The sequence below is a fragment of the Plecotus auritus genome, assembly GCF_963455305.1.
Source record: "Plecotus auritus genome assembly, chromosome: 2".
NCBI lineage: Eukaryota > Metazoa > Chordata > Mammalia > Chiroptera > Vespertilionidae > Plecotus > Plecotus auritus.
The window spans coordinates 74975057-74994381 of NC_137771.1; the positions used below are offsets into that span (position 1 = coordinate 74975057).

General features: G+C 36.7%; 1 protein-coding gene across 9 annotated transcripts in view; it reads right to left on the reverse strand.

Moving 5' to 3' along the window:
- The window catches only part of ARHGAP29 (Rho GTPase activating protein 29), an 80621-nt gene that overhangs the window by 21833 nt on the left and 39463 nt on the right, over positions 1–19325 (reverse strand). For 3 of the 9 annotated variants that reach the window (XM_080656815.1, XM_080656818.1, XM_080656814.1), the window contains 9 exons: positions 14904–15000; positions 14481–14553; positions 11030–11078; positions 10230–10367; positions 8704–8768; positions 8135–8245; positions 7959–8039; positions 7482–7670; positions 6479–6616 (listed from right to left, as the gene is read on the reverse strand). In XM_080656815.1, the coding sequence (XP_080512941.1) occupies positions 6479–6616; positions 7482–7670; positions 7959–8039; positions 8135–8245; positions 8704–8768; positions 10230–10367; positions 11030–11078; positions 14481–14553; positions 14904–15000 (941 nt within the window). Of the gene's footprint in view, positions 1–6478; positions 6617–7481; positions 7671–7958; positions 8040–8134; positions 8246–8703; positions 8769–10229; positions 10368–11017; positions 11079–14480; positions 14554–14903; positions 15001–19325 lie in introns of all 9 variants that reach the window. The other 6 variants (XM_080656816.1, XM_080656819.1, XM_080656817.1 and 3 more) reach the window with 3 other exon arrangements.

A 19325-nucleotide genomic window follows, 5' to 3' on the forward strand; every position in this document is an offset into this window, starting at 1 on the left:
CTATTTTTCTGGGATATGAATCCGATTGTGTATGTTCCTTAATATAGTGAATGAACCTGATTGTCTATCATCTTTATATCTCAAATGATTTTGTTTTCTCTGTTATATATATGCAATGACATATCCTAGAATGGAAACATATATTTTTTAAAAAAATTTGGGAGGTGGTGTTGAAAAATAAGTCACCAAAAATACCCATTTCTTTGATGGTAGAGAAGAAAATGTACATCTGAGAAAGTCAGTTTTTACCTAGAAAATAGTATCTATAATCAAGAACTGTTGTTGGATCTAGTATTTGTTTAGATCCAAATGTGAATAAGCCATTCAGAACAAGTAACACTGATGGATTAAATTGGTCCAAAAAAAACAGTAACTAATAAATTTTATTCACAAATACACATATAGAACCTCTATATAAACTGTCCTTATACATTACATGTTGCAGTGATTTTCATGAGTTTGGGAATTTGTTCAAGTTTAGGGAACATGAACTTCAAATTTTACTTCATACATTGATATATATTGCTTTCCAATTTTTCTGATGTGTTAATTCTGAACTCCTTGAGAGCAGATATCTGTTTTACTTTTCTTTTATGTAACTAGTAGGCATTTATAAATACAAATGTATTATATACAAATTAGGCAACCTCTTTCTTGTTCACATAACATCATATTAAAGAAAATTGTATCACCAAGTAGCATCACTTTTTAAGACGAATGTAGACAAACAAGATTGCAGCTCATGAGAGAACTTAAAACCATGTTATATGGAAAAAAGCAATCATATTTTGGGATATTTAATATGAAAAAAACCCGGAGAAGGAAGATAATAATTATCTTTAAATATTTAAAGTATTGTCTTGTGGAAGAGGGATTATATTAGTACAGTATGACTTCAAAGGTCCACAGGAAACAGATTTTTTTAGCTCAATATAAACATCATACTAATTTTGGAGTTGCTCAAACCCAGACTAAATAATCATTCAGAAAGACAGCACAGGATTTAAGAGCATAGGCTCTACAGTCATTCAATCAGGTTCTTCTCATCTTAGAGTCTTACAACTTGTGTGCTGGGTGACCTTGATCAAGTTATTTATAACTTCTCTAAACAAGTGCTTAAAAAAAGTTAATGTGCAAATGAATAACGTGGGTAATCTTGTTCAAAAGACAGATTCTAGTTACAAAACTACAGAGTGGGATAAAAGTACGTTTACAATTATTCATTTGGAAAATAATACAATAATTCTAATATATAAGAGGCCAGGGGCCATCATGACCGAAACAACTGGATGGACAACCGAACAGCAGGCTGCGTGGGGTGACCAGGCCGGCAGGGGGGGTGAGGGATGACCAAATGACTGAACAGCGGGCTGTGTGGGGCGACCAGGCTGGCAGGAGGGTTAGTGAGGGACGACCAAATGACTGAACAGCAGGCTTTGTGGGGTGACCTGGCCGGCAGGGGGGCAGTTGGGGGCGACCAGGCTGGCAGGGGGGCATTTGGGGGCAACCAGGCCGGCAGGTGGGGGGAGGCAGTGAGGGCAACCAGGCCAGCAGGGGGCAGCTGGGGGCGACTAGAACAGCACGGGGGGGCAATGAGGGGCAACTATGCCAGCAGGGGGGCAGTTGAGGGTGACCAGGCCGGCAGGGGGGGTAGTAAGGGGCAACCAGGCCAGCGGGGGGGAGGGGGCAGTTAGGGGAGACCAGGCTGGTGGGGGAGGCAGCTGGGGGCAACCAAGCCAGCAGGGGGGGCAGTTGGGGGCGACCAGGCCAGCAGGCAGGCAAGCGGTTAGGAGCCAGCGGACCTGGATTGTGAGAGGGATGTCCGACTGCTGGTTTAGGCCCGATCCTAGATGTCCGACTGCCGATCCTAGGGATCGGGCCTAAACCGGCAGTCGGACATCCCCCGAGGGCTCCCAGATTGGAGAGAGTGCAGGCTGGGCTGAGGGGAACCCTCCACCCCGAGCACAAATTTTCTGCACCAGGCCTCTAGTTAATAATAATACAAGAATAAACTATGTGTTTTGTGTACTCACAACTATAAACCTACTTTTGCCCCACCCTGTATATCCTTTTTGCAACCATTGAAAAAAACTATACAAAGAAATACAGTAAAAAAAAAAAAAAAACAAAACACAACAAATAAAAATGCAGATAACAGATAAATTAAAAGGTGGATAAGAATTTTATATAAATTAAAATATAATTGTAATAGAGAATAAAATAGATTAAATCTATACAGGGGTGGGCAAAAGTAGCTCTACATAATACAAATGAATAATACAGTAATTAATAAATAAATAATACAAGAATAAACTCGCATATTCACAACTATAAACCTACTTTAGCCCACCCCTGTATTAAGTAAATTAAATAGATAAAAATGTAAATTAAATAGATAAATTAAAATAAGCAGCTAGAGGCAAATAAAGGGAAACATAAGATATACACATAAAACCAATAATGAAATAGACCTAAATCTTGAAAATATATTTACATTAAATATAAATTGTCTAAATACTTCTCTTAAAAAGAGATCGTCAAAATAGATTTTTAAAAAGTCAAGACAGTCCCGGCCAGTGTTGTTCAGTTGGTTGGGTGTTGTCCCATGTACCAAAAGATTGCCAGTTTGATTCCAGGTCATAGCAGAAGCCCGGGTTTCAGAATCAATCTCTGGTAGGTGGCATGGATCAATAGAATCAATCTCTGGTAGGAGGCACCTGATGGATGTTTCCCTCTCACATCAATATCACTCCCTCACTCTTCCTCTCTCTCTAAAAATCAATAAACAATTTTTTTAAAATAAAATTAAAAAGTCGACAACTATATAATATATAAGGAATTCACTTTAAATATAATGATCAAGTTAAAAATAAAAAATGGAAAAAGATATACCATGCTAAAAATAAGGCATGAGAAAACTGAAATAGCTATATCAATATTAAAATAAAGTACACTAAAATGGAAGGAAAATTACAAGGATAAAAAAAAAATATTTCATAAGGATAAAAGGATCAATTCACCAAGAATATATGTTATTAATGTATAAGTATCTAACAGTGTTTCCAAATATATAAAGCAAAAATGGATAGAACTAAAAATACACAATATTTCAAAAACTTTAAAACTCTTTTCTCAGCAATTCATAGAAGTAAATCAAAGGCAGAGAAGAAATAAATAACACAATAAACCGACAGGAATTTATTGACATTTATGGAACAACAGCAAAATAAACATTGTTTTCATCAAGTGCACACTTGGAACATTCACCAAGACAGAATCATAAAACAAACCATGACAAATTTAAGAGAACTGAACTCATACTCAGTATTCCTCTCACCGTAACAGAATTAAACTAGGAATTAGTATCAGAAAGATAGCCAGGAAAGGAAATTAAACAATAAATTTCTACAGGTCAAAGATAAAGTCTCAAGGGAAATTAAAAAACATTCTGAACTGTACAAAAATAAAAATATATAATTCAAAATTTGTGAGATGTAGAGAAGCGCTGCTTAGAGGGAAATTTAAATCATTAAATATGTGTATTTAAAAAGCAGGGAGGTCTCAATGAACAATCTAAGTTTCCACCTTTAAATAATTTAAAAGAAAAGCATCAGTGTGGTGATTGCAGGGGCAGGTAGGATAATGAGTGGAGGTAGAGAAGGATATAGGGGGATAAATGATGATGCAAAAAATAAACTTTAGAAAATAAAATAAAATTTAAAAAAATCGAAATAAACCCAAATCAAGCAGAAATACATTTAAAAACCAAAAAAAAAAAAAAAAGAAAAACCAATGAAATCAAAAGCTGTTTCTTTGAAAATAACATTTCTAAACCTCTAGCCAGGCTAACCAGAGAGAGAGAAAGAAGGCTCAAATTACCAGGATTGAAAGAGAATATTACTACAGACAGTAAAAGGGTAAGAGAATACTATGAACAACTCCATGCACACAAATACGACAACTTAGGTGAATGAGACCAGTTCCATGAAAGCTACAAACTACCAAAAATTCAACCAAAAAGAAAAGATTGACTCAATTAGGCATATATCAAAGAAACTGAATATACAGTAAAAATTGTCTGAAAATGAAAACTCAAAGCCCAAATGCTTTCACCAGGTAATGCCACCAAACATTTAAAGAAACAACACCAGTTCTACACAATCTCTTCCAGAAAACAGAAGTCAAAGGATCTTAAATACTCAAAACAATTCTGAAAAAGAATAAAGTTGGAAAACACACTACCTGATTTTAAGAATTGCTATAAAGCAAGAGTAATCAACGCAGGAGGGTTTTGGCAAAAGGACAGACAGACACACTCATCCATGAAACAAAATAGAGGATCTGGAAGACCTACAAAAATGTGGTCAGCTGATTTCTGACAATGATGCAAAGTCAATTCAATGGAGATGACACAATGTTTTCAACAAATGGTCTTGGAACAAGTTGACACCTGTATGAATCATGTTCCTTATTTTATGACGTTATTTTGACATTTCAAAAAGCTTGCTGGCTGGGGAGTGACTGCTCCTCCCAGGGCTAGCCAATTCTTAGCCTGGGAGCACATCTTTCATATGCAATTCCAACTACCACATCGTCTCCCACTCACCAAGCCAATATTTTCCCATGCCATATATCATCCCAGGGCCTGTTACCAAACAACTGGAGACCATCCCTATACCTTAAAGGCCACTGGTATATTATTCAGAATAGCCAATCTTATATTGCTTATTCTGCCTTATATTGCCTTTTCCTTGGAACCCTCAATTAAGGGTCTGTATTCAGCTTGCCCCTCACTCCCACTCTGTTTGACAATACCTGGTATTTCTCCTTTGTCCCTGTGTAGCATAGCATGTCTCCATCTTTCAAGAACACTGACCACTCCAAGTCCGCATTTAGTCACCTCCATAAACTAAAATCCACTGGATATAATTTTAATAAAACATCCATATGCAAAAAAGCAAACCTCAACTTATACTTCACACCTTAGATAAAAATTAACTAAAAATGGATCATATATCAAGCTTTTAGTAGAAAATACAGAAATCTTTGTGACCTTGGATTAGATGATACCAAAATCATGAAAGAAGACACATGAAAGAAGAAATTGATAAATTAGATTCCATCAATATTTTTGCTCTATAAAAGATACTGCCAAAAGAATAAAGAGGAGACTTTAAAACACTGTATACAAGTTCAACATTAAGAAAACAACTCAATTTTTAAAACACATTTAAAATACAGATTGTATATAAGCCCTTGAAAAGATGCTCAATATCATTAGTCATAATGGAAACACAAGTTAAAACACAGCTACCACTACACACTTATTAGAACAGCTAAAATATAAAAACAACTAATAAGTGTACTAGTAGTCATGGATGTCGAATAACTGGAACTCTCATACATTACTAGTTAGAATGAAAAATATTATAGCCTCCCAGGAAACCAGTTTGGCAATTTCTTATAAAGTAAAACAGACATTTATCATACCTCTCAGTAATCTCACTCTTAGGTATTTACCCTAGAAATATGAAAACTTAGGTTAACACAAAAATCTTCAAACAAATATTCATAGTAGCTCTATTCATAATCACTCCAAACTGGAAACAACACAAATATCCAAAAGGTGAATGGATAAACATTCATATAATGGAATACTACTTTGAAATAAGAAGAAATTAACTATTAATACATGCATAACATTGATGAATCTCAAAGGCATTATGTTGAGTACAAGAAGCTAGTCTCCAAAGGATACATACTAATGATTCCATTTATACGAAACTCTAGAAAAGACTAAACTAGAAAGATGGAGGACACATCAATACTTGCCTGGGGTTAGGGGTGAGTGGAGAATATGACTACAAAGAGGCAGTGTGAGGAAATTTTCTGAAGTGGAATTGTTCTGAATCCTAATTGTCATAGTGAGTGGTTGTACAAATTTATGCATGTGAGAAAATTTGTAAAATGTACAACCCCCCAAAAAGGTGGGTTTTAAAATTTATTTTTACAAAAACAAGTTTAAAGAGGCAAACGAAAACACTTAAGGGCAGGATTATTTTGGTTTCAAATAAATCACTGGGCTCAATTTTAATATTTAGTTTACTCAATTTTTGAAAAACAGACCTCACAGTGCTGATAGAAAGTTTCAGGGGTCAAATCCATTTTGTCAACCAAGCTAAAATAGACAGTGGCATAAAGGCAATTTCAAAGTCTCAGACATCCGTTTTAATTAATTAATTAAACAAATCATCTACTCATGAGGTGAGGGTAAGGGGAACCAGATAAAAAAAATGTAACTCAAACCATTATTAAAAACTTTGCCAATTTTAAAACTAAATGTTCCAATAATTGTAGACATTAAATCCCTTAAGATTCATTGAATTTAATTTAATCAGGACACATCAAGCATCTCTCTCTCCCTTCTGCAGATACTTTTTTTCCCTCCTGCCTTCAAAGTATTGAAGAAATTACTTACAGCTTTAAGGGTAAGATCACACTGGAAAACAAGTTTCCGGAGTTGTGCCAAAATTTCTCTCTTAGTATTTTCTAGATCATTTCGTCTTTCTTCAACATTTGTCATACAAACTTTATAGAGTTCATTTGCTTCTTCTACCTTCAGGAGTAACACACACAAAAAATAACACTAACCCTCAGAACCTATATTTTAAAACAAATACTACTGCAGTAAAGCTCAGTTTAAATAACAGACAGTAGTGTGGCGAAGGCTTGGGAAGGGCGGGTGCAGAGAAGAGGGGTTCAATGGGAAAAAAATAACAACAAAACAAAGGGGACATCTGTAATACTTTCAACAACAAAGATAAATTTAAATAATAATAATAATTGAAAGCCTTTATGCATAAAATTCTGATATTTTGTTTTAAATAGGATCTTTTTAAAGATAATTTGTTTTGGTCAGTGATTCAAGGGAACTTAATATCAATGAATAGTCAGTACGATTTACAATTAGTATATTGTTTGCCTATAAAGTAAATGTCCAATTCTACTTAACAGTCTTTTCTACTTACATTTACCATTGTCTATATAATCTTCTTACATAATTTATTAAATTATATTTCATAAAGACAAAGCTTCAGCCTAGCCCTGTTATTAGGTATTGAGATAAATACACATATACATTCATGAAGAATCAAGTCAAAAATATTAAGCTACTGCTTTCTCTAAGATACTTCTTTCACAAACAAATCCAAAAATTCAAAAGATAAGCAAAAGTCTCTTAGCATAGTGGTTCTCAAAGTGTGGATCCCCACCAGTAGCAGCATCACCTGGGCACTTATTATAAATGCAAGTTGTCTGAGGCTAACCCTAGACCCACTGAATCAGAAACTCTGGGGGTGAGGCCCAGAAGTCTTTTTAACAAGTCTTTCAGGTGCTCCTGATGCATGCTGAAGTTTGAGAACCAAAGCTTTAACAGATTATTACTAATTCAACTTGCAAACAACAACAACAAAAACCATTACTTTTTGAAGAGCCTCCTCTTCTAGCCTTCGCTTTTTTTCTAGCTGCTTATTGAGATTTTTCACTAATCCACCGCTTGCACACTGATGCTCCTCTTCTGCACGAAACATGGAAGATTTTGCTTTTTCATACTCATCTTGACGTTGTATGCATAACAATTTTGCCTTTTTAAGAGCAGTTTCTGTTTCAAGCTACACAGAAAAAAAAAAGAGTATTAAATAGAGAATAAGAAAGAAACCCCAAGTTATAGATTTCTTTAGCATATTCAGCAAGATAGTTAATACAGAACTCAGAAAAACTATAGAGTAAGATATGCACCTTCTCAGGGTGTTGCTTATATACTGCAGATGATTTTTTAATCGAATAGTGACCTCCTGGTTCATGAGTGGACACCCAACCACTGAGCCACACCAGCTGGGCTACTACAGATGACTTAAATATTCACAAATAGGTAGGTAAAACTCCATTAAAATACTAACCATTTTATTTTGTTCCTGTTTCCAAAGTTCTTTCATTTCTTTCCTTTGTTTTTCCATTTCATTTTTCCTCCCAAGTAGAGGCTGTCAAGGTATTTTTAAAAAAGAAAGAAAAAACGCTGTTTTCTAAAGGTATGCTATTATTTTTAAATATGTGTATTGTACATATAAATTTTTACCTGCACAAATTTGTTGGCTTGGAGAGCTGCAATTGTTTGCTGTAAAAGGTGACTGCTCTCTATATCATTAAGAAGAGCATTGGTAAATAGAGACTGCAGTGGCATAAACTCCTAGAATTTAAAAATGGAAAGTAAATTTTCCAATAGAAATTGCACTAGTGCTCCAGACCCTCCCTGCCCCACTCTTCTTAAAAAAGAGAAATTTTAAGTTTAGGCTTTATTTTTAAAGAAAAATATCGAGTTGTAAATATGACTATGGGAAAAATATTGAAGAAAATTAATGATAATTATAAAACTAGCAAAATTAGTAACTAATAAGATAACATTCGTATAAGATTGTGAACTTTCTAGGTATTTTTTTTTTTCATGAGTATCCAAATCAATTTAAAAGGATTTTATTCTGTTAACAAAAAGTTTACCATTTAAGTTCTTTCCTGTACGAACTATGACATTTTCCAATTTTGCAAGGCACTATCAGGAGCTCATCTGAATAATCTCTTCTATACCAAGAGATTATGAGCTACCATAATCTCTTGGTATAGAACCCTAGTAGTTCACTGGCAACTTACCTGTAGTCCAAAGTTAGTTCTAGTTGCCTCTGCCAACTTAACAATATTTCTAGAGGACTCCAATTCTGAAAAGGTCAAAGAAAGCATCAGAAGATTTAAAAAAATTATTTATCCCCTCCCACATGCCAAAATTTTTGTGATTCCCCAATTAAAAAGTGATCACAAATAATAGTTCACATCATGATATGATGCTGTGATTCGTCATCCAAAGTGTTTGTCAAAATTAACTGGGAAACCTTCAAAACTCACTTGCTTAGACCTTTACTCTCTGGGGAATGGGACCTAGGCCTGTATATTGTCCTTTTATAAGACTAATCAGGTGATTCTGAAGGGCATTCTCACAGGTTTTGAGTAAATTCTATATTCTTCCAGTTACTGTTATGTGATCTTAGGCAAATCTGCACTCTTAACTTTAAGCAAATTGCCTATCTTGATTGTCTCAGCTGTAAAATGAGAATAATAATTCTTGTCCTGCCTACTTCACAGGGTTTTGAAGAGGCCTAAATGAAATAATGGATGTAAAGCATTTCGTCAACCATAAACACTGGGAAAATATTAGCTATTAAGATGTTCCTTATATGTTTCCACTTCCTTCTGTTCATACATCTATTATTGGTTTTATCTCCTTTTACCATATTATCTTGATAACTAGAGGCCTGGTGCATGAAATTCGTGCGGGGGGGGGGGGGGTGTCCCTCAGCCCAGCCTGCACCCTCTCCAATCTGGGACCCATCGAGGAATGTCCGACTGCCCATTTAGGCCCGATTCTACCGGGCAGTCGGACATCCCTCTCACAATCCAGGACTGCTGGCTCCCAACTGCTCGCCTGCCTGCCTTCCTGATTGCCCCTAACCGCTTCTGCTGCCAGCCTGATCACCCCCTAACCACCCCTCTGCCAGCCTGATTGATGCCTAACTGCTCTCTGCCAGCCTGACTGCCCCTAACTGCCCTACCCTGCAGGCCTGGTCACCCCTAACTGCCCTCCCCTGCAGGCCTGGTCACCCCCAACTGCCCTTCCCCTGCAGGCCTGGTCCCCCCCAACTGCTCTCCCCTGCAGGCTTGGGTCCCCCCAACTGCCCTCCCCTGTAGGCTTGATCGCCCCCAACTGCCCTCCCTTGCAAGCCCGGTCCCTCCCAACTGCCCTGCCCTGCTGGCCATCTTATGTCCACATGGGGGCAGCCATCTTGTGTGCTGGAGTGACAGTCAATTTGCATATTGCCCTTTCATTAGATAGGATTGCATTTCTTTTACCCACTAAAGTATGAATTCCTTAAAGGCAAATACAGTATACTATTTGTCTTTTGTGTCCCGAGATATAATGGTTGCTCTACAGTAATGTTTGGTAAGTACATTTATTGTAGGAAGAGTCTTTATTTCAAGAAGAGAAAATTGACAATGATTTTATTCACTACAATGAGACAGCTACTAATTTGGAATCAAATTACTCATAGTCTGTAGCAAATGAATTGCAAACAATTTAGTTCTTACACCCCAAATGTAATCAGATGCCCCAAAGGCCCACTTACCCAAGTTAAGCTTTTTTTCAACCCATGACACTATGTTCTTGGTATATTTTGACCATGTTTTAGCATATGACAAAGCCAGTTCTACAGAGTCAGTGTTCTTTAACAGCATGCTGTCTAGTTCTGCAGGAGAAAAATTTACTGAAAATAAAAATATTAAGATAAGCACATATTAAATATGAGCATGTAATTCTAAACAAAGAAACATTCAAATTCTAAGATGCTCTTCAATGAAAACAGGTTTTAAAAATACAAGTAACAAATTTAGAATTAAAGTCACAGTTTAAACTTAAATTAAAATTTACTCTTGATCTTAATGTGTATTTCTATTACACATCAAGTTACCAGCCCAATAATTCTTTTTTTTAAATATATTTTTATTGATTTCAGAGAGGAAGGGAGAGAGGAAAGAGAGGTAGAAATATCAATGATGAGAGAGAATCATTGATTGGCTGCCTCCTGCACAACCCCTACTGGGGGTTGAGCCTGCAACCCAGGGATGTGCCCTTGACTAGAATCGAACCCAGGACCCTTCAGTCCACAGGCCGATGCTCTATCCACTGAGCAAAACCAGCTAGGGCCAGCCCAATAATTCTTGATCAGTATCTATCATCATAGTATCTACTCCAGCAGGTTTTTTTCCTTAAGTTTAATATGTAAAACTTTACATGTCAGTTTATGTTAAGATAAATATATTAGGTTACTAAGCAGGAAGAGATCCAAAACATTTATCAAAATTCAAAACATTTATTGAATTTAACTGCAAAAAGTTCAAAAAAGGTTTAAAGTACCTTAAGCATTACCTTTTTCATTGGATGAGTCCACTGATTCCACAGAAACATTTTCAAAAGACTTACAACATGGAAGAAAACAAATTTAAAATTAGAGCAGAAAGTAACAGATTTTTGCTTCAGAATTTTTCACTCTAATTTGTTACTCTGACATAATTCCTGCTAAAGAATTTCAAGTATTTAGAACTCAAAGGGCCTGAGAACTCTGTTCAAATGTCAGAACATTTTATAAGAATTATATAGCTTTTTACAACATCAGTTCTCAAGGTCCAAAAATAACCTCATTGTTTACTAACAGCATTAATTAATGTTAATGAATCCATTCAAAATATTAAATTCTGCAGATCTCAAAAATATTAGTCAGGAAGTTATATAAGCAATTTAAATAGATTGCTATCTAAACAGAAGACAAAGACCTATCTCTTCCAGCCCCATTACCATTTTATTATATGACTAGAGGCCCAGTGCACGAAATTTGTGCATAGGGGGTCCCTCGGCCCAGCCTGCACCCTCTCGCATTCCGGGACCGCTGGCTCTTAACCACTGGCCTGCCTGCCTGCCTGCCTGATGCCCCTAACTGCTCGCCTGCCTGCCTGATCGCCCCTAACCACTCTACCTGCCTGCCTGATCGCCCTGAACTGCTCGCCTGCCTGCCTGATCGCCCCTAACCGCCTCTGCCACGGCCCCCGCGGCTTCGTCTGGAATGACGACCAGAAGGTCGATTGGCTGTCGGTCTAATTAGCATATTTTGCCTTTATTATTATAGACAAGCATTTTTTCTATTGGAAAGCACAGTGCAGAACTTTCTATAATAATGGAAATGCCCTATATCTGCACTGTCTAATAAGGTAGCTACTAGCTACATGTAGCTATTTGAACATTTGAAAGTGGCTAATGTAAATGAGAAGTGCATTTTTAATTTTTTTAATTTTAATTAATTTAAATTAATAGAGCTATATGTGGCAAGAGGCTACCTTATTGGACAGTGCAGGAAAACATTATCTACCAAAATTGTTAGATCACAAACAAACTTGATTTAGTTGGGTAATATATAATATGCAAGGATTCAATGCAAAAGAGGCCAAAGAGACTTGAGATTGAAATCCATCTCTATCACTTATTAGCTGTATGACACGGGGCTACATATTTAAGAGCACTTAATTTTAGTTTGCCCGTCTGTAAAATGGGGATAAAAACACTATTTTCACAAGGCTATTTTAAAGACTGAGATGATACAGGCTTCACACAGTACATAATATATAATAAGCACCATTAAATAAATGGCAGCTATTATTTTTAAATATATTTTTCAAACTCTTCAAAGTAATTTTTTTAATTTTTAGTATATCATCATAGATTTTATTTCAATCTCTAGAAATTAAAAACTGCAAAAAGGAAAACAATGAGCAAAAGGAAAAAAGAAAGCAAAAAGTATTTTCCTATTAAGAATTAGTATATAGCCAAAACCGGTTTGGCTCAGTGGATAGAGCATCAGCCTGCGGACTGAAAGGTCGCAGGTTCGATTCCGGTCAAGGGCATGTACCTTGGTTGCGGGCACGTCCCCAGTAGGGGGTATGCAAGAGGCAGCTGATCGATGTTTCTCTCTCATCGATGTTTCTAACTCTCTATTCCTCTCCCTTCCTCTCTGTAAAAAATCAATAAAAATATATTTTAAAAAAAAAAGAATTAGTATAATTTGTATGCATAACAGAGTCACAGAACAGGAAACAGGATTCACACCAAAAAGTTACAATGTTCAGAGCCTTGTCACACAGATACAATTTTTATTACATCATCTGAACTAGCAGAACGTCTGAAAAGATAACAATGAAAAAAGATCACGAAAGATAGCAAAATATTCAAAGGTCTTAAAATTCTTCACCATTCTGATATGCTTTATACATTATCCTCCTTAATCAATGGATGACTTTAGAAATAGTAAAGTTTCTTTTCTCAGTATTGTAGCGCATAACAAATGACTCACATAGTCATTTATATTTTGTGTATCATTTTAAGAAAGACCTGGAACTTTTATATTATTTTGATTATACTAAAAGTACTTGACACATTTCCAAATATTTGTTGAAATCCTTTTTGGATATGATCATCCTTAACAGCAAATGATCAACATATGTTCCTAATACAGTTTGTTTAAATTTCTTGCATTTGGTGAAAAACATGTACTTAAATAAAAATACTACAACTATAAACCTTTAAAGAAATATTCTACATAGATTACTCTATGTTCTATTATTTCACAGCAATTTTTCTTCCAATTGGAAATCAGAACCCAATCCTCTGACATACTTATAGGGATGCTCTTAGAGAGACTTAGGTCTGTTAATAAGTGTTTCATGGTAACAAACAAACTGTAGGATTTGTGAAAATATGAACACATCTTTACTTCTTGCATTATTTTTTTAGGTTTCCAACAGTCTTTAAGATCTAAGACAATGTCAATAGAGAAGAATGGTTAAGATTTACTAAAAATTTGGACCATATGATATAGATTCATTACAAAAGACACTAAAATGATCAGATGTGTTCTTTTAAATGATAGTTCTACTTAAAAAGTACAATTACAATTTTGTTCCAGAAACGACCATCCAATCTAATAAAAAGGGAATATGCTAACTGACCCTCACACCGTCGCAAAGATGGCTGTGCCCACAGCCAATAAGGAGGGAATATACTTATTTACTGCCCTGCCCTCAAAGATGCCAGCACCCACAGCCAATAAGGAGGAAATATGCTAATTTACTGCCCTGCCCTCAAAGATGCCAGCACCCACAGCCAATAAGGAGGGAATATGCTAATTTACTGCCCCACCCTCAAATATGGTGGCGCCCACAGCCACAAGATGGCAGCACCCAGTCCCCTCCGCCCCATCGGGGTGGCAGGCATGCAGCAAGGCCAGGCCCACCCCCCTAGGCGGGCCTGGCTGCTCCGCATACCTGCCTCCGGAGTCCCCCAGTCCCCTCAGCTCCCCAGGGCCGGCCCAAGGGACAGGCAAGCCTCAGATGGCGGCTGCCCAGCCGATGCCCGAGGCACAGGCAAGCCTCAGATGTCGGCTGCCCAGCCGCCCAGGGCTGGCTTGAGGCACAGGCAAGCCTTGGATGGCAGCTGCCCAGCCACCCAGGGCCGGCCGAGGCTTGCGCTGCTGGCAGTGGCAGCAGCAGAGGTGTGATGGGGCGTCACCTTTCCCTGATCGCCAGGTCGCCTCCCACCCCTGAGGGCTCCCGGACTGTGAGAGGGGTCAGGCCGGGCTGAGGGACCCCCCCTCCAGTGCATGAATTTTCATGCACCGGGCCTCTAGTAAATTATAATATTTAATATAAATTGATATGTTTTTCTTGCTAAGATAAAAAGCAATAAAAGAGTATGCTGAGATTAAGATTAGAAAATTATTGAAATATTAAGTTAAAAATATTGAAGTCTTTGCTTTCACACAAATTTACCCTACCTTACTTTCCCGAGAAACAGGCAGTCGAAATAATGAATCATTGCCTACATCTCCCATAAGGAAGTTTGTCAGACTATTGAGGGAGGTTAAAAAAAAAGAAAAAAACAAGTCATTACATTGCTATGTCACAGGATTTATATTCAACATGTCATCCAGAATAAATTTTTTTCAGTAAGATCCTTAGAAATAAATTCTTAAGACTCTATTCACATAAACCACACATGCAAAACAATGCTGCTCCTAAATAGCTCTAAAGACACCTTCAAATATAGTAATAAAACAACACAATATATAGCTTTTCCATGTGATCCTATTTTATACTGGTTAACACTTTACTTAATATGTATTTACTGAATTATGTGACATAATTCTCACTAAGATACGTAGGCCCAAAATTCGTTAAATGAGAGTCCTCTTACTTACATATTCCCAAAGGTAAGGGCCAAGGTTTCAATGGAAGAAAACACTTCTCTGAAGAGGTCGTTTTTGTTTTCTTCATTAACGTCTGTGAAGTTCACAGCTATAGGTAAAAGTTGGTTAAAATCAATGACAAAGAAAATATTTTAAATCAGATTTATATAAAATCACTTAAACCCTTACAAATCTACCATTACTTATAGAATCATCAGAAAATTCAGAAAATGAACAGCTTAATAAACAAAAAGGACACAATGTTCAAGTTCTTCATTTTAAAAAAATCATACCAAAAAATTAGCTTACACAAAAGTAACTGGCATTCCAAACTGACTACTCCATGTGTTATATAATTTGACACATCTAAGTGACTCAATATGAAATCGATCAGTCTTGGAGTCCCAGAGTCCATGTCACACCAGAATTCTCTCATTAAGAGTGCTCTGTGCTATTTTCTCTTGCTTATTGCTTTATGGAATTTTTTAAAAACAGCTAAACACACACTGTGGCTTACTTAAGTCAACATGAAGTACATTTTTCACTATGAATTACCAATAACTGAAGTCATATATACATTTGACATAGCATAAAACCTAAATATAAAGCATAGCACATAAAAAATACCCAAAGTTTTAGAAATTTTAAATTCCTACTTTATAGCCTTATTTCTTACAGGCCTTTGGGTGCTGAGGTCCATGTTAGTTGATATATAGTTGTCTTCTGTTTATCACAGGGATATTCTAACATTTTTAATTTTGCTAAAGCAAATTGTGAGACAACTGAAAAAGGTTTCTTATTATAATTTCTGTGTGCACTTTTGATAAAAATCTAGATACAATTTACCAGTACAAAATCTGAAAGTGGGATTAGCAATTTTTAAAAAGTAACCCACTCTAGTCAGGTTGAGTTTAAGAAGCAACTGGCTTCCAATAGCCTACCTTCCCTAGGATACTTGCCACCAAAGGGAAGGTAGAGAAACCAAGTGGAGAGGAAGTCACTTCTTTGCCTTAAAACAGAGTTGTTCTTAAGTTTTGCTGCACATTAGTATTACCTAGGGCAGTGGTCGGCAAACGGCGGCTCGCGAGCCGCCATTTGCCACTCTGTTGACTAATGAGTTTGCCAACCACTGACCTAGGCTCTCAATTCCAATAATTACAGACTGTTGTTGTTCCTTGTGATTAAGCCCCTAGGGAGTTTTAAAACCAAAGTCTGGGTCCCACTACCAAAGGTTCAGATTTCATAGGTCAGGGTGAAGCATAGATAGTTATTAAAGTTCTCCAGGTGATTCTAACGTATAATTAAGGTTGAAAATACTTGCTGGAAAGCAAGGATCTCTGAGCAGGAATGAAATAAACCCTAAGCCTGCAAACCTCATGAAATTACAACCAAGATTTTACATGTATAAGCCTTTGTCGATATGAGGGGCTAAGGTTCCTATCTTTCATCAGAGACTTCTAAGTTTCCCCAATATAAACAAAAAGAAAAACCTAAGAACCACCATAATTAATTTTTAAAATATTTTTGGACTTCTGCTCTGGCTAAGATGGAAAAATAGGCTTATACTTCTGCCTGAAAGAACTAAAAGAAACCCGTAACAAAATACATGAGACAACAGTTTTCAAGACACTTGCTATCAGGCAACAAAGTTCTGAACGACAAGAAAGAAATGTGGTGAGCTCTACAATTGCCCAGCTTACTGCCTAATATCACACAAAGTAGGTTTCTGAGCAAAGGAAACTACCAGGGATAAAGAAGGTCATTTAATAATGATGACGAAGTCAATTTATCAAAAGGACATAATCCTATACATTCATGCACCTAATAAAAATTTTAAAATGCCTGAAGCAAAAACTAATAGAACTATAATGAGAAGTAGACAAATTCACAGTAATGCCAGAGATTTCAATAAACCCCTTAATAACTGACAGAAAACATAGATGGAAAATTGGTACAAATATGGAAGACTTCAACAATACTATCAGCCACTTTGACCAGATGGATAATTATAGAACACTCCACCCAATAACAACAAAATACATTCTTTTCAAGTCCACGGTGAATATTTACCATATTATTGGCCATAAAACACATCTCAATGGGTTGTAAAGGATTCAAATCAGGCAAAATATGTTCTGTGACTAGATGGGATTAGAGATAACAGAAAGATTTCTGGGAAAATCCCCAAATATTAGAAAACTAAATAACACACTTCTAAATAACTCATGAATCAAAGAAGAAAAGAGGAAATTAGAAAGGAATTTTGCACAAATGAAAATAAAACACAACTTATCAAATTGATGAAAAGGAAGCTCAGGGAGGCACAGAGGGGAGGGATTACAAAGAAACATGCATTATCTGGACTGTGATAGTTTCAAAAGAATATGCATGTCAAGACTGATCTAACTCTACCCTTTAAATACGTGCAGTTTACTGTATGCCAATTATACCCCAATAAAGTTGTTTCTAAAATCTCATTGGAAAATAGACTTTAAATGGTAATTTATAATGTAACAGGAGCAAAAATGTAAAGCCTACTCATATTTCCAAACTTTAACCTGTTAGACTTTAAAGAAAAAAAATACTTTATAATACTATCCAAAATTCTATAATTTTTCTTTCCTGTAAGTATACTTTTTCATAGCACTACTCGTGATTGGGGGATTAAAAAACAATTTTTAGTGGTGAAAGGCAATTATTTGAACCATTTTCCTCCCTATCTTCATCCCCACCCAAATGAGGTCACAGCCATCTAATGAAAATTCCTATTACTGTCCTTGCCTCCACTTCAAAACAGCCCTATATTTCTAATATCCTTTCTCTTTTTTGCTCCTCTTCAGTGTTCCAAAGAAAAGTCTTTGGCTCTTTTCCAATAATAAACTTTCCACTCTCTCCTGCATTCTCCAAAACCCTTTTATCACCATCACTCTCCTCTCCTCTCTCTTGTGGCTTCACTTGACATGTTTTTTCATATGCTACTGACATACACAAATCTTTTCCATGTGAAAAAAAAAAATCATTTTACCTATTTCTTCTTAAAGCTACCACCCAATCTAAATAACATTTACTGCCAAACCTCTATAAATAGGTCATGACTGCATTCATCAGGATTTAGCTTTTCATCCAGTTTAATGATTATATTAGTAAGGAGCTAGATAATAAATAGTTTAGACTTTTCAGACCATACGGTCTGTTGCAATTATTCAACTCTGCCTAAAGGAGTCAAACTTAAACAAGATACAATGATACACAAACAAATAAGAATGGCTGTGTTCCAATAAAACTATTCAATAAAACAGGCATCAGGCCAGATTTAGCCCACTGGTAGTAGTTTGCTGCCTAGGTACATTGGGCTCTGAAGCCAGTCCACCTAGCTTAAATCCTAACTCTGTCTCTTACTTGGTTAAGTAACTTAACTGCTCTGTGCCTCAGTTTCCTCATTTATAAAACAAATATGTATTTCGAGAACTATTGTGAAGATGGAATGAACTTAAGAACAGAGCCTGTTACACAGAAAATGTTAGTTAATAAATGTTAGTTAATATTTTCACTCAATACCACTGAATAACATTGTCAACAATAACCTCCTAGTAGTCAAACTTGGAGGCCTTTTTTATTCTAAAACTAGAGGCCCGGTGCACAAAATTCGTGCATGGGGGGGTCGGGTGTCCCTCAGCCCAGCCTGCACCCTCTCCAATCTGGGACATCCCTCTCACAATCCAGTACTGCTGGCTCTCAACTGCTCGCCTTCCTGCCTTCCTGATTGCCCCTAACTGCTTCTGCCTGCCAGCCTGATCACCCCTAACCACTCCCCTGCCAGCCTGACTGATGTCTAACTGCCCTCCCCTGCAGGCCTGGTCACCCCTAACTGCCCTCCCCTGCAGGCTCGATCGCCCCCAACTGCCCTCCCTTGCAGGCCTGGTCCCTCCCAACTGCCCTCCCCTGCTGGCCATCTTATGGCGGCCATCTTGTGTCCACATGGGGGCAGCCATCTTGTGTGTTGGAGTGATGGTCAATTTGCATATTACTCTTTTATTAGATAGGATTCTATCCCACTTAACCATTCTACAATGCTCAACAACTCTACCACTTAATACGTATACAACCTTGGACAAACTTCTCTATGTTTCAGCTTCATTAGCTGCAAAATAGGAGCTGAAATAACAATAGTATTGACCTCAACCATTTCTGGCATACAGTAAGAACATCCTTAATAATGTAAGCTATTATTACTACAAATTTTAAACACTTCCTTCCATCTTGAAGTATTCTGCTCTCTTAAACAATGTGGTATAGTAATCAGAAGAAGGCTTCAGAGTTTCAGACCTGAGTTCAAATTTGACCTCTACTACTTCCTATGTCACCTACATTACCCAACTTCAATTCTTGGTATGCACAATGGCATATTATTGAAAGGAACAACAGAGAAAGTGT